The sequence below is a fragment of the Chiloscyllium plagiosum genome, unplaced genomic scaffold, assembly GCF_037043375.1.
Source record: "Chiloscyllium plagiosum isolate Xiang-an unplaced genomic scaffold, Cpla_swu_hap1 HiC_scaffold_49, whole genome shotgun sequence".
Classification (NCBI taxonomy): Eukaryota; Metazoa; Chordata; class Chondrichthyes; order Orectolobiformes; family Hemiscylliidae; genus Chiloscyllium; species Chiloscyllium plagiosum.
The window spans coordinates 9,332,053-9,346,593 of record NW_028270187.1 but is presented as its reverse complement, the minus strand read 5'-3'; the positions used below and the strand labels follow the sequence as shown (position 1 = coordinate 9,346,593).

The 14,541-nt window shown below is 46.7% G+C and overlaps 2 protein-coding genes across 2 annotated transcripts; both read left to right on the top strand.

Moving 5' to 3' along the window:
- The first annotated feature begins 7,332 nt into the window (after positions 1–7,332).
- Positions 7,333–8,729, top strand: LOC148135497 (histone H1-like). The gene has a single exon (XM_087984483.1). It carries the CDS (start codon positions 7,363–7,365, stop codon positions 8,041–8,043), a length of 681 nt encoding a protein of 226 aa, XP_087840609.1. The 5' UTR covers positions 7,333–7,362; the 3' UTR covers positions 8,044–8,729.
- Positions 8,730–8,788: 59 nt separating this feature from the next.
- LOC148135496 (histone H3) lies at positions 8,789–9,379 on the top strand. The gene has a single exon (XM_087984485.1). It carries the CDS (start codon positions 8,809–8,811, stop codon positions 9,217–9,219), a length of 411 nt encoding a protein of 136 aa, XP_087840611.1. The 5' UTR covers positions 8,789–8,808; the 3' UTR covers positions 9,220–9,379.
- The last annotated feature ends 5,162 nt before the right edge of the window (positions 9,380–14,541 follow it).

The window sequence follows — 14,541 nt, the reverse complement described above, 5'->3', positions numbered from 1 at the left end:
CCCCTGTGCTACCCCATTCGACAACATTTGGTCATATCGCGCGTTAACTGTGGTATTTAATACTGGTGACCCTCATCCACAAATATTAACTCCTTGTCCATGGAATAAGTGGAACATTATTATGAAGGCAGAAAATAACTGATGGAGAGAGTCTTGAATCACAGCTTATTTCTGCGTCTGGAGGGCCGTGCAATAGTCAGACCAGGTGTGCAACAACATCTCTGGGACTCGATTTAATTTGTAGTGGATGACAGATTTTAGTGTCATGTATGCTGCAGACAGAAACCTTGTGATGTATTGTATGCCACAACAAGAGACCCCAGCTGTTTTTGTTTATTCACTCCTGGAACGTGGATGTCGCTGGCTGAGCCTACCATTTATTCTCCATTCCTTTAAGAAGGCGGTGGTGTGCAACCTTCTGGAACAGCCGTTGTCCATGTGCTGCCCACAATGCCACGAACAGGGAATTCCAGGGTCTTGATCCAGTGACAGTGAAAGAAAGCGGTTTTATTTCCAAGTCAGTATCGTGAGTGCCTTGGAGGGGAACTTGTCCGATATCAAGGCGGTGTTCCCTGACATCAGCTGCTTTAATTCGTTTTAGATGGAAGTAGTCGCGATTTGGAAGGTCCTCCTTTTACAAATTACAAAACTCGAATCTCTTTGTCAGACAGACGTCTCTCCGGCCGACAGCGAGAAATCAGAATAGCGTGTTGCCTCCCTGGTGCCAAGATCAAGGATATCTTGGACAGAGTACACAATATTCACAAAATTGAGAGGGACCAGCCAGAGTAAACACTGGAACCAACTACATAGAAAGGGGAAAGGATTAGATTCCGAAGGAAGAATAAGGAAGAGGCAAGAATTTAGAAAGGAGGTCCTCTCCGGTAGTAACATGTAGATTACTCCCACTGCTCCGAGCGAGTGAGGGTAGCAGTAGGATGATAGAGTAAAGTAATGCCCAAGTCAGGAGCTGGTGCAGGGGAGAAGGGTTCACATTTTTGGATCATTGGAATCTCTTCTGGAGAAGACGTGACTTGTATAAAAAGGATGGATTGCAGCTGAATTGGAAGGGGTCTAATATACTGGCAGGGTCATTTCCTGGAGATGCTGGGGAGGGATTAAACTAGTAAGGTATGGGGCGGGAACCAGGGAGATTGTGAGGAAAGAGATCGATCTGAGACTGGTATAGTTGGCAAGTCAAACAGTCAGGGCAGGAGGAACATAAGAGAATGACTTAGGATCCATAAATTAAGCTGTGTTTATTTCAATTCAAGAGGCCTAACAGGGAAGAAGGATGATCTCAGGACATGGTTAGGAAAATGGGATTGGTCTTGAGATATCATAGCAATTACAGAGACATGGTGGTTAGGAAAATGGGATTGGTCTTGGGATATCATAGCAATTACAGAGACATGGTTCGGTAATGGACACAACTGCAACTTAATGTTCCAGGAATCAAATGATGGGGGGAGGCGGGCAGCAAGAGAAAATGGGGAGTGACGTGTTTGGTAAGAGATAAGCTTACAGATATACTTAGGGAGGATTTTCCTGGGAATTATTTGGGTGGAACTGAGAAATAAGAAAGGGTTTGATCATCTTATTGGGATTGGACTGTAGACACCCCAACAGTCATGAGGAAATTGAGAAACAAATTTGTAAGGAGATCTTAGATCTGCAGGAATACTAGCGTGGTTATGGTAAGGGATTTTAACATTCCAAACATAGATTGGGACTGCCATTTTGTTAATAGTTTCAACAGAGAGAAATTCCTTAAGCGTGCACAAGAACATTTTTTGATTCAGTATGTGAAGGTACCTTCTAGCCAAGGTGCAAAGCTTGACCTATACTTGGGATATAATGATGTGGCAGTGGGGGAGCATTTTGGTGCCAGTGACCATAATTTAAAACTGTTATTGAAAAGGATATACCAGATCTCAAAGTTAAAATTCTAATTTGGAGGAAGGCCAATTTTGAGAGTATTATGCAAGAATCTTCAAAAGTTGAGTGACGGCAAATATTCACAGGCAAAGGGATGGCTGGAAAATGGGAAGCCTTCAACAATGAGAAAACGAGAGTCCAGAGACAGTATGTTCCTGTTAGAGTGAAAGGCATGACTGGTAAGTGTAGGAAATGCTGGATGAGAAAAGAAGTTGAGGTTTTGGTCCAATGAGAAGGAAGCATATATTAGTTAAATACAGCAGAGGTTGACTGAATCCTTCAAAAAGTATAAAGGCAATAGGGAAAAACTTAAGATGGAAATCAGGAGGGCAAAAATGGAACATAAAATACCATTGGCAAATATTGTTAGGGAGAATTTAAACAGATTTTATAAATACATGAAGGACAAAAGGGCCCAGCAAAGATTAGCAGGGCAGTCTTTGTGTGGAACAACAGGAAATGTGGGAGATACTAAGCAAGTTCTTACTGAGGAGAAGGAAATGGAAGATGTAGAATGTGGGAAATAGATGGTGACAGCTTGAAAAATGTTCATAATACAGAGGAGGTGCTACTGGATGGTTTAAAACATAAAGCACGTGATCAGGTGTACCCTGGAACACGGTGATAAGCTAGGGAAGTGATTGTTGGGCCCCTTGCTGAGATATTTATACCATCAATAGTCACAGTTGAGGTGCAAAAAGACTGGAGGTTGGCCAACGTGGTGCCACTGTTTAATAATGGTGGTAAGACAAAGCCAGGGAACTATTGAACAGTGAGCATAACATTGACAGGAGGCACACAGTTGAGGCGATTCTGAGAGACAGGATTTACATCTTTTCAAAAGGCCAGGATTATTTTAGATGTAATCAACATGGCTTTCTGCATGGGGAGTCATGTATCACTAACTCAACTAAGTTTCTTTTTTAATTGGTAAGGAAGAGGACTGATGAGAGCAAAGTGGTGGATGTGATCTAAATGGCCTTCAGTAAGACATTTGACAAGGTTCCCCATGGGAAGTTGGTTAGCAAGATTAGATCACATGGAATGCAGGGAGAACTCGCCATTTGGATACACAACTTGTTTGAAGGTAAAAGACAGAGGGTGGTGGTGTGGGGATGCTTTTCAGACTGGAGGCCTGTGACAAGTGATGTGCTGCAAGAATCACTGCTGCGTCCGCTGTTTTTCAAGATTTATATAAATGCTTTTAGCTTAAAAAATGACAACACCAAGTTATAGTCCAACAAGTTTATTTGGAAGTACAAGCTTTCAGAGTGCTGCTCCTCCATCAGGTGTCGATGCTCTGAATGCTTGGACTTACAAATAAACCTGTTGGAGTATAACCTGGTGTTGTGTCATTTTTAACTTTGCACACCTCGGTCCAACACTAGCACTTCCACATTATTATGAATGATTTGGATGTGAAGTTGCACCTATTGTTAATAAGTTTGCAGATTACACAAAAATTGGAGGTGTAGTGGCCTGCAAAGAAGGCTACCTCAGAATACAGCAGGATCTCAATCAGTTGGGCGATTGGACCCAGGATTGGCATATTGAGTTCAATTTAAATCAATATGAGGTGCAACAATTTGCAAAGGCACATCAGGGCAGGACTTACACACTTAATATTAAGGTCCTGTGGAGTGTTGCTGAACTAAGAGACGTTGGAATGCAGATTCATTGTTGCTTGAAAGTAGAATTATAGTTAGATAGGATAGCAAAGAAGGCATTTATATGTTTGCCCTTACTGGTCAGAGCTTTGAGTATGTAAGTTAGGAGAACACATTGTGGGTGTACAGAATATTGTTTGTGCCACTTTTGGAATATTATGTGCAATTCTGGTTTCTCTCCCATGGAAAGGATATTGTGAAATTTGAAACGGCTATACAAGATACTTTTTGGTCCAATGAAAAGGCCTAAAATTTGGGAGGATATATAGTAAAAGATGTGAAGGCTGCAAACAGATCTAAATTCAGCCAATGGCAGGGAAAAGAGATTTGACTAACAAAGAGCAAATGAAGAAAACAGTAATGTTGCAGAAGCCATGAAAGAAAAAAATTGGTTGAAGCAAAAATAAATGTGTAAAGGGAGAAATAGGTTGGTAAAGAGGACCATATGTCACTTACAACATAAAAAAGGGGAGTTTAAAATGGGGAACAAAAAAGTCTCAAAAATCTCTAACATTATGTTGTTCTCTGTTCACAAATGTTCACACAACTAACAAAGTAGTAAAGTTGGGGAGTTTACTGAGAAGGAAAAACTGAATCAAATCAGTATTATTTGAGAAATAATGTTGGGAAAGTGGGTAGGATTGAAGGTTAGGAAACAGTTGAAACTTTATTGCTGGAACAGCACAGCAGGTCAGGCAGCATCCAGGGAACAGGAGATTCGACGTTTCGGGCACAGGCCCTTCTTCAGGAATGAGCAGAGAGCGTTCAGCAGGAGAAGATAAAAGGTAGGGAGGAGGGACTTGGAGGAGGGGCGTTGGAAATGTGATAGGTGGAAAGAGGTCAAGGTGAGGGTGATAGGTCGGAGTAGGATGGAGGCGGAGAGGTCAAGAAGAAGACTGCAGGTCAGGAAGGCGGTGCCGGGCTGGAGGGATTTGGCTGAGACAAGGTGGGGGGGAGGGGGGATGAAGAAACTGGTGAAGTCCAAGTTCATCCCCTGTGGTTGGAGGGTTCCCAGTCGGAAGATAAGACGCTCCTCCTCCGACTGTCGCGTTGTTGTGGTTTGGCGGTGGATGAGTCCAATGACCTGCATATCCTCGGTGGAGTGGGAGGGGGAGTTGAAATGCTGTGCTACAGGGTGGTTGGGTTGGTTCATCCGGGTGGCCCAGAGGTGCTCTCTGAATCGCTCCGCAAGTAGGCGGCCTGTCTCCCCAATATAGAGGATGCCACACCGGCTGCAGCGGATGCAGTAGATGATGTGGGTGGAGGTGCAGGTGAATCTGTGGCGGATATGGAAGTTTCCTTTGGGGCCTTGGAGAGAAGTGAGGGGGTAGGTGTGGGCGCAAGTGTTGCACCTCCTGCGGTTGCAAGGGAAGGTGCCGGGAGTGGAGGTTGGGTCGGTGGGGGGTGTGGATCTGACAAGGGAGTCGCGGAGGGAGTGGTCTCTACGGAAAGCTGATAGGGGAGGGGAGGGAAATATATCCTTGGTGCTGGGGTCTGTTTGGAGGTGGCGGAAGTGACGGCGGATGATGCGCTGTACATGGAGATTAGTGGGGTGGTAGGTGAGGACCAGTGGGGTTCTGTCCTGGTGGCGGTTGGAGGGGCGGGGCTCAAGGGCGGAGGAGCGGGAAGTGGAGGAGATGCGGTGGAGGGCACCATCGACCACGTCGGGGGGGAAATTGCGGTCCTTGAAGAAGGAGGCCATCTGTGTTGTACGTATTTTGAACTGGTCCTCCTGGGAGCAGATGCGGCGGAGACGAAGGAATTGGGAGAATGGGATGGCGTTTTTACAGGGGGCAGGATGGGAGGAGGTGTAGTCCAGGTAGCTGTGGGAGTCGGTTGGTTTGTAGTAGATGTCCGTGTTGATTCGGTCGCCTGAGATAGAAACAGAAAGGTCTAGGAAGGGGAGGGAGGAGTCCGAGACTGTCCAGGTGAATTTGAGGTCGGGGTGGAAGGTGTTAGTGTAGTGGATGAACTGTTCAACCTCCTCGTGGGAGCACGAGGTAGCGCCGATACAGTCATCAATGTAGCGAAGGAAAAGATGGGGGGTGGGGCCAGAGTAGTTGCGGAAGATGGATTGTTCCACATACCCTACGAAGAGGCAGGCATAGCTGGGGCCCATGCGGTTGCCCATGGCTACTCCTTTTGTTTGGAGAAAGTGGGAGGATTGGAAAGAAAAGTTGTTCAGGGTGAGGACCAGGTCGGTCAGTCGAAGGAGGGTGTCGGTGGAAGGGTACTGGGTGGTACGGCGGGAAAGGAAGAAGCGGAGTGCCTTGAGTCCTTCATGATGGGGGATGGAGGTGTACAGGGACTGGATGTCCATGGTGAAGATGAGGCGTTGGGGACCGGGGAAGCGGAAATCCTGGAGGAGATGGAGGGCATGGGTGGTGTCTCGAACGTAGGTGGGGAGTTCTTGGACTAATGGGGACAGGACCGTGTCGAGGTATGCCGAGATGAGTTCGGTTGGGCAGGAGCAGGCTGAGACGATGGGTCGTCCGGGGCAGTCAGGTTTGTGGATTTTGGGCAGGAGGTAGAAACGGGCGGTGCGGGGTTGTGGGACTATGAGGTTGGAGGCGGTGGATGGGAGGTCCCCTGAGATGATGAGGTTATGGATGGTCTGGGAGATGATGGTTTGGTGGTGGGGGGTGGGGTCATGGTCAAGGGGACGGTAGGAGGAGGTATCTGCGAGCTGGCGTTTAGCCTCAGCGGTGTAAAGGTCAGTGCGCCAAACTACTACTGCGCCTCCCTTGTCAGCTGGTTTGATGGTGAGGTTGGGGTTGGAACGTAGGGAGTGGAGGGCTGCGCGTTCCGAGGGTGAGAGGTTGGAGTGGGTGGGAGGGGTGTGGGAGTTCAGGTAGCGGTTAATATCGCGGCGGCAGTTTGCTATCTCGGCATACCTCGACATGGTCCTGTCCCCATTAGTCCAAGAACTCCCCACCTACGTTCGTGACACCACCCATGCCCTCCATCTCCTCCAGGATTGTAAAGCATTTGACAAAACAGTATTCAGGATTTGCGAGAGACAGCATGAACATGAAGGGCATGTTCCAGTGCACACTGTTCTGTCTTCTAAGCTTGACAAACCGACTGGCCATCTTTGAGGATGTAAACAGTAGAGCTGATGAGAGTATAACAGTTAATGAGGAGAAAAACTACAACTAACTCCCTGGACACCGCAGCAAAGACTGTGTGAATGTGAATACTGTGTCAGAGAGACTGTCGGATAAGGGCGGACGGTTAGTCTAACGTACCTGTGTTTGTGTGCGCGCTAATATTATGATTTTCCAAGTCTCTCTTATGTAACTCAAAAGTATTTGCAATTCAGGTTATCCCTCTGCTCCCCTTCTAAACCTCAAAGGTAGAATTCAAGGCAATACATTTGTTAGTTTCAAGATTTCGGTCTAAAAGTAGCGACAATATCATCGTTCAGCTCAGAGAGCGCCATCAGTGCTGCAGCAAAATGCGTTTAACTCGACAACGGAGCCGTCAATTCGAGTGAAAACTTTTCGGCCGTAAACCTTCCAGTGTCAGGATGAGGAGCGATCGAGCCTGGTTCTCTGGAGATGCGGAATTTCAGAGGAATCGGAGAGTTTAGGCCGTGAGAGAAACACAGAGAGGCAGCAGGATCAGGGAGCTGACGGCGGGTTGTCCCTGCGCCGTCCGCTCGCTGCCTTGAAGTTGCTCAGTGCCGCCCCCAGCAGCTTCATTGCTGACCCAGTTCAGACTGACCAAGAGAGAGATTCAGCGCAGAGTTCTCAACATGAGCGACAGTGCAGCCGCCGAAACGGCTCCTCCAGCCGCCGCTCCCACCAAAGCCAAGGCTCCCAAGAAGAAGGCGGCGGCTCCCAGGAAGAAAACACCCGGTCCCGGGTTGGGAGAGCTGATTCTGAAGGTTGTCGGGGATATCAAGGATCGCAGAGGGGCGTCTCTGTCCGCTGTAAAGAAGGCGCTGGAGAGAAGTGGGATCGATGTGGGAAAGCGAAAGGCACAGATCAAGATGAGTATCAGGAGGTGCCTGGCGAACGGCTCCCTTGTTCTGGTCAAGGGCCAGGGCGTCTCCGGCTCCTTCAAACTCCCTAAGAATCCAGTCAAGGCAAAAGCGGGAAAGAAGGCGGGAACATCAGCAGCCGCCAAGAAACCGGCCGTGAAGAAATCACCGGCCAAGAAGGCGACAGCAAAGAAATCCCAGGCCAAGAAAGCGACAGCCAAGAAATCCCCAGCCAAGAAAGCGACAGTCAAGAAATCCCCAGCCAAGAAAGCGAGCGGCAAGAAGACGGCACCGCCAAAGAAAGCGGTGAGCAAAGCCGCGCCAAAGAAACGGACTCCCGTGAAGAAGGTGAAAAAGGCCAAGGGCCCTAAAACCCCCAAACCCCTCAGCAAACCGACTAAAGGCAAGGCCAAGCCCAAAGCGAAAGTGACCAAGACAGCAGCAAAGAAATGAACCAGTCAGTGTAACATGTAACCATCTGAACCCAAAGGCTCTTATCAGAGCCACCCACATCTCTCAGGAAAGAGCTGAGCCCGGATCCAATGTTCCCTGTCCCGGCGCCGAGCGCAGACCAGCTTCCATATTAATTGATCTGAATAAATCAAATACACACTTGCCATGGTTTACGAAATTGGAGACCTGAGAATAGGGAAGGTGATTTAAAAAACAGATTAAGTGAGATTCTGCCCTTTTATCGGTGTACACTGCATTAGCCTTTAATATGTTTAAATTGGCGGGGTTGTTTAGATTGATTCACGGCCGGTACAAGTTCGGTTGTTCAGTTTGTCTGGGCTGTTTTCAACCCCGCCTTTCCTCCTGCCTGTTACAGACAGATCAGGCAATGATCCCGCCTCCTGTCCGCGCTGACAGTTAACTAGAATTTAAAGAAATACTATAAAATATTAAATTTTATCTTCGTTGCAGACGGATGGTGTTTTGCGTTTTAATGGTTAATTTAACCTCAGGGTTTGTGAGGATGAATTCGGCGGGAATTTTCAAACTGACCAACTGTCATTTCACGTTATCCAATCAGCCTTCAACAATTCTTTTCCAGCCTTTTCTGTGCCTTCCGGAGCTGTTTCTCTGTGGGTTGAGGGACAGGGCTGTATCCAATCCCAGCTCTAGGGCGGGCTCTCCGTTCCCTTAAATAGGCAGCACCGCAGCAGCCTCAGCATTGACAGCAGCAGCCTGTGTGTGTGTTACAGCGAGTGGAAGAGAATGGCCAGAACCAAGCAGACAGCGCGCAAATCCACCGGAGGGAAAGCTCCCCGCAAGCAGCTGGCGACCAAAGCGGCCCGCAAGAGCGCTCCGGCCACGGGCGGAGTGAAGAAGCCTCATCGCTACAGGCCCGGCACGGTGGCTCTGCGGGAGATCCGCCGCTACCAGAAATCCACCGAGCTGCTGATCCGCAAACTGCCCTTCCAGCGCCTGGTGCGAGAGATCGCTCAGGACTTCAAGACCGACCTGCGCTTCCAGAGCTCGGCGGTGATGGCCCTGCAGGAGGCCAGCGAGGCTTACCTGGTGGGGCTGTTTGAGGACACCAACCTGTGTGCCATCCACGCCAAGCGGGTCACCATCATGCCCAAAGACATCCAGCTGGCCCGCCGGATCCGCGGGGAGCGCGCCTAAACGGAGCATAGCCGGCCCTGCACATTCACCCCGAGAGAGAGAGAGAAAAACACAACGGCTCTTTTCAGAGCCACTAAACCATCCAGAGAGAGCAGGAAACGATGTATTAGTATTGTTATTATGAAAGGAACAAGTAAATGGAGATTGAGTGAAATATTGATTTGGAGTCAGTCAGCGACAATGAAAATACACCGACCGAGGTCTTCGGTGATCGCAGAATTTATTATAATACAATATTAGAGATTTGTAATTTTACTACACAATTAGGAATTCCCCCAACAATAGCCCTCTCTCCTCACTGTTTATCGTGGTGGTAAACATGGCTTGTGCTTGTGGAGAAGGCGCGGGAGAAGATTTGGCGCCAAGAGACCAGCCGCTTTTATTTTGAATTGAAATGCCCGCCAGCATGCCAGAGGAGAATGCGTGAATTCTTATTCGGTGATTTGTTTTTGCCATTACAAAAACAATTCTTCATTACTCCCTTTCCTAATTTACATCTGCAAAAAAAATTGACTCGCCAGTGCGTCAACTTTTCGAGACAGAGTCTTTTTATTCCGAGAGAGATAGCGAGCATATTAAACACCAGTGAGTAATGCATTGCCGGGGAGTTATTCCCATTGAGCGGCAGTTAAAAAAACATACTGAAATGTAATTTGTACATCATATATGAAGGTAGTGGAGTATTCCGGATTAAAGACCCTCTCTCCTAATTGTCTCCCTTGGCGTTCCCACCAGCTGTAACTGTATGATCATTGTTAAAAACCACACAATACCAGGTTATAGTCGAACAGGTTCATCACGTGGACGCTCCGAAAGCTAGTGCTTTCAATTAAACCTGTTGCACTATCTTCTGGTGTTGTGTGATTTTTAACTTTGTACACCCCAGTCCAACACCGGCATCTCCAAATCATGACTACTATCTGATCATTGCTGAGAAGGCAGGCGGGAAATCATCAACCGTCTTCCTTCAGATTTGGACATCCCGCCGAGACGTAGGAGTTTAATAGAAAAAATGCTTTCGTACTTCATCGTTAATTTGCTTTTAGATTACAAAAGTACAGTTCACACAGTCTCTCTTTAGGAGGAGTGAACACATGAGCTGTTTGAAGGATCCGACATGCTCTTTGGAGGGGAGGTTCAGACTCGATGGGCCGAATGCCCTCATTCAGCCCTGTCAGGATTTCATGAACGTTCTTCGCCGTGAGCGCATTGATAACGAACACCGCCTTAGGTATTATTTTAATATCGTACTCCCTTGTTGCAAAAGCTCCACATTAACAATTCCAGTCCGGCAACTGTTCTGGTTTGATTTCGGTTCATTTTGAACTGTATCTACCCGGTACAAGTTCGGTTGTTCAGTTTGTCTGGGCTGTAAGAAAAAGGGAACTTATTTTATTTCCCAATGATGAAACTCAGGGCTTACGCCCCAACCGGGGCTTGTAGCTTCCGGAATAATTAAATAGAGAGTAACTTGAGCAAATAGCAGAAAAAAAGATTAATATGTTCCCAAGAGGCAGAGAAGAGAGGGTACGTTCTCTTCTCTCGAAGCCAGCGCCAAATCATAATCAGTTTTCTTTCCAATTTGAAAAGCCCGCCGATTCACAAGTAACGGAGTATGTTTTGCATAAAAGAATGCTGTATAAGAAGGAGGACGTTGTTCAGAGGAGAATCCACCAATACCTGTTAATTAGGTTACAAATGTATACTTCAGACAATCTCTCTCGCTCATTCATTTGCCGAACCGCATCTGTTTCTTTCTACCGTTTTTTTTTCTGGACCTGACGAACTGGCAGAAACAAAACCAAGCGCCAAGAACTGCAATCTGCAATTAATCTCTTTATTTCACATTTCAAAACCATCCCGATATGTTAATTAAACATCTCATTCCTTCTCTCACGGAATAAACCGCAGTCACGGAGAATATTAGTGGCTGCCAGAGAATTAAGCCAAATTGGTACGCAAGAGTAGAAAGTGGTTCGTACAGATTAAGGACTTCACTCTCACAGTCACACTGCAGAAACTGACGAAGCTGCTCTCACATATTCACATTGCAGAGGCTGACAGGGAGAGAATGGTAGTTACACATATATTCTCATTGCTCAAAATAGGGCAGGACTTACACAGTTAATGGTAGGACCCTGGCGAGTGTTGCCAAACAATAAGACCTGCAGGTGCATATGAATAGCTGCTTGAAAGTGGAGTGGCAGGTATAACAGATTGTGGAAAAAAGAAGTTTGGCATGCTTGCCTTCTTTGGTAAGCATATCGAGTTTAGGAGCTGGAATATCATGTTAGAGCTGCACAGAACATTGGTTAGGGCACTTTTAGCGGACTGCATACAATTTTGGTCACGCGGCTATAGGAAAAATGTCGTTAATCTTAAGAGGGTGCAAAAAATATTGACAGAGATGTTACCAGGACTAGAGGGTTTGAACTATCAGGAGAGGCTGGGGCTTTTTATTCTGTGGAGGATCAGAAGCTGAGGGTGATTTTTACAGCTGCTTATAAAATCATGAGGGGCATCGATGGAATGAAAAGCCAAGGTCTTTCTCCTCGAGTGGTGGAGCATAGAGGGCATAGGTCTAAGGTGAGAGGGCAAAGATTTAAAATGACCTAAGGGACAACCTTTCATGCAAGGGTGATGTCCATATGGAATGAGCTTCCAGAGGAATTGATGATGGTTGGGAACAATTACAACATTTAAAAGTAACCTGAATGGGTAAATGAACAGGAAGGATAAAAAGGGATATGTGCCAAATGCTAGCAAATGAGATTTGGTCACTCTAGGGTATCTGATCAGAGTGGACCAGTTGAATCAAAGGCTGTATGAAAGTTGCAGGTTGATAACTAGATTCTCACATATACACGACAAAAGCTTTGACATGTGGCGTATGATAAATGCAGTAATAAACCAGAGATTGACATGTACAGATTAATAACTACACTCTGAGATACGCAGAGCAACAGCTGACACAGATATATTCATACAGCACAGATATACTCATACATCAGCCATCGAGTCTGCACCTACAATATCCTTTATATCTTTACCACTTGTGGTTGATCTTCAAACACGGGAAACAGCTTCTCTTTATTCACCCTGTCCATACGCCTAATAACCTTTTACACCAAAATCATGAGCCACCAGACTGAAATCATTCAGCCTTCTCTGCTCGAAAGAAAACAATCCAAGCTTATTTAGTCTCTTATTTTCTTTTGGAAGTAATATTTGTGCTTTGATACAAATCCACAACACTGGGTATGGGTTTAGCACTGCTGCTATCACTGTCGGTTTAATGTGAATGATTGTGGACGGCACGGTGGCCCAGTGGTTAGCACTGCTGCCTCACAGCGCCAGAGACCCGGGTTCAATTCCCACCTCTGTGTGGAGTTTGCACGTTCTCCCCGTGTCTGCGTGGGTTTCCTCCGGGTGCTCCGGATTCCTCCCACAGTCCAAAGATGTGCAGGTCAGGTGAATTGGCCATTCTAAATTGCCCATAGTATTAGGTGCATTAGTCAGAGGGAAATGGGTCTGGATGGGTTACTCTTCGGAGGGTGGGTATGGACTTGTTGGGCCGAAGGGCCTATTTCCACATTGTAGGGAATCTAATCTAATCTACTTTGCTGTAAGGTCAACAACCCCAGCCTGTCCAATTTCCCTCGATCACTGAAACTCCTCATCGCCGAAGGCAATCTGTGGTAAATCTCCCTGTGCATCCTCTCCCAGTTCATTGAGATATGCACCATTGGGAAAATGTCTTTTATTTACTGCTTACTGAAATCGTACATCAGGAAGGAAACACATAAGTTATTTTGTAGTGAAAAAGAGGGCAGTTAATTTTTAATCAGTTCAAAATTGAAAACTGAGGTGAGGAGGAATTTCTTCTCGGACTGTTGTGAGTCTTTGGAACTCATTTCTACAGAGAGCTGTGTGTGGGACAGGGAGCAGGTTTGAGGCTCGGACAGATAGATTCTTGATCAGTTGGGGAATTGAGGATGACATGTTAAGTGCAGGAAGGTGACCGTGAGGAATGGTGCATCAGCCACGTCACTATTGAATGGCTGAGCAGGCTCGAGGGGCCAAATGGCTTTCTCCTGTTCCTGTTTGTGATGGTCCTTCAGGGAATGAAATCTGCCCTTCTTAGTCTGCTCTGCACTTGACTCCTACCCCTGTGCAAACTCTTCACTGCCTTCTAGCTGAGCAAGTCGATTGAGTCATAGAGATGTACAGCATGGAAACAGAGATTTCGGTCCAACCCACCCATGCTGACCAGATATCCCAACCAAATCTAGTCCTACTGCCAGCACCCGGCCCATATCCCTCCAAACCCTTCCTATTCATATACCCATCCAAATGCCTTTTAAATGTTGCTATTGTACCAGCCTCCACCACATCCTCTGGCAGCTCATTCCATACACGTACCACCCTTTGTGTGTAAAAGTTGCCCCTCATGTCTTTTTATATCGTTCCCCTTTCACCCTAAACCTATATCCTCTAGTTTTGGACTCCAGGTAAAAGACTTTGTCTATTTATCCTATCCATGCCCCTCATAGTTTTGTAACCCTCTATACGGCCACCCCTCAGCCTCCGACGCACCAGGGAAAACAGCCCCAGCTTGTTCAGCCTCTCCCTATAGCTCAAATCCTCCAATCCTGGCAACATCCTTGTAAATCTTTTCTGAACCCTTTCAAGTTTCACAACATGTTTCCAATTGGAAGGAGACCAGAATTGCATGCAATATTCAATGGCCTAATCAATGTCCTGTACAGCTGCACCAGGGCCTCCCAACTCCTCTACTCAATGCTCTGAACAACAAAAGAAAGCATACCAAACGCTGCCTTCACTATCCTATCTACCTACGACTCCACTTTCAAGGAGCTATGAACCTGCAATCCAAAGTTTCTTTGTTGCTGAACAGCGAACAACTCCCTAGGACCTTACCATTAAATGTATAAGTCCTGCTAAGATTTGCGTTCCCAAAATGCAGCACCTCGCATTTATCTGAATTAAACTCCATCTGCCACTTCTCAGCCCATTGGCCCATCTGGTCAAGATTCTATTGTAACCTAAGGTAACCTTATTCGCTGTCCAGGATACCTCCAATTTTGGTGTAATCTGCAAACTTACTAACTGTACCTCTTATGCTCGCATCCAAATCACTGATATAAATGACAAATAGTAAAGGACCCAACACCGATCCTTGTAGCACTCCACTGGTCACAGGCCTCCAGACTGAAAAATAACCCTCCACCGCCACCCTCTGTTTTCGACCGGTATAGCATCTACTTCCCACCTTGGCAGAAATGGCCACACCCTGTTCAG

Bases quoted from the DNA above. Each gene is read 5' to 3' on its own strand.
- LOC148135496 (XM_087984485.1), top strand. From the start codon at position 8,809: ATGGCCAGAACCAAGCAGACAGCGCGCAAATCCACCGGAGGGAAAGCT.
- LOC148135497 (XM_087984483.1), top strand. From the start codon at position 7,363: ATGAGCGACAGTGCAGCCGCCGAAACGGCTCCTCCAGCCGCCGCTCCC.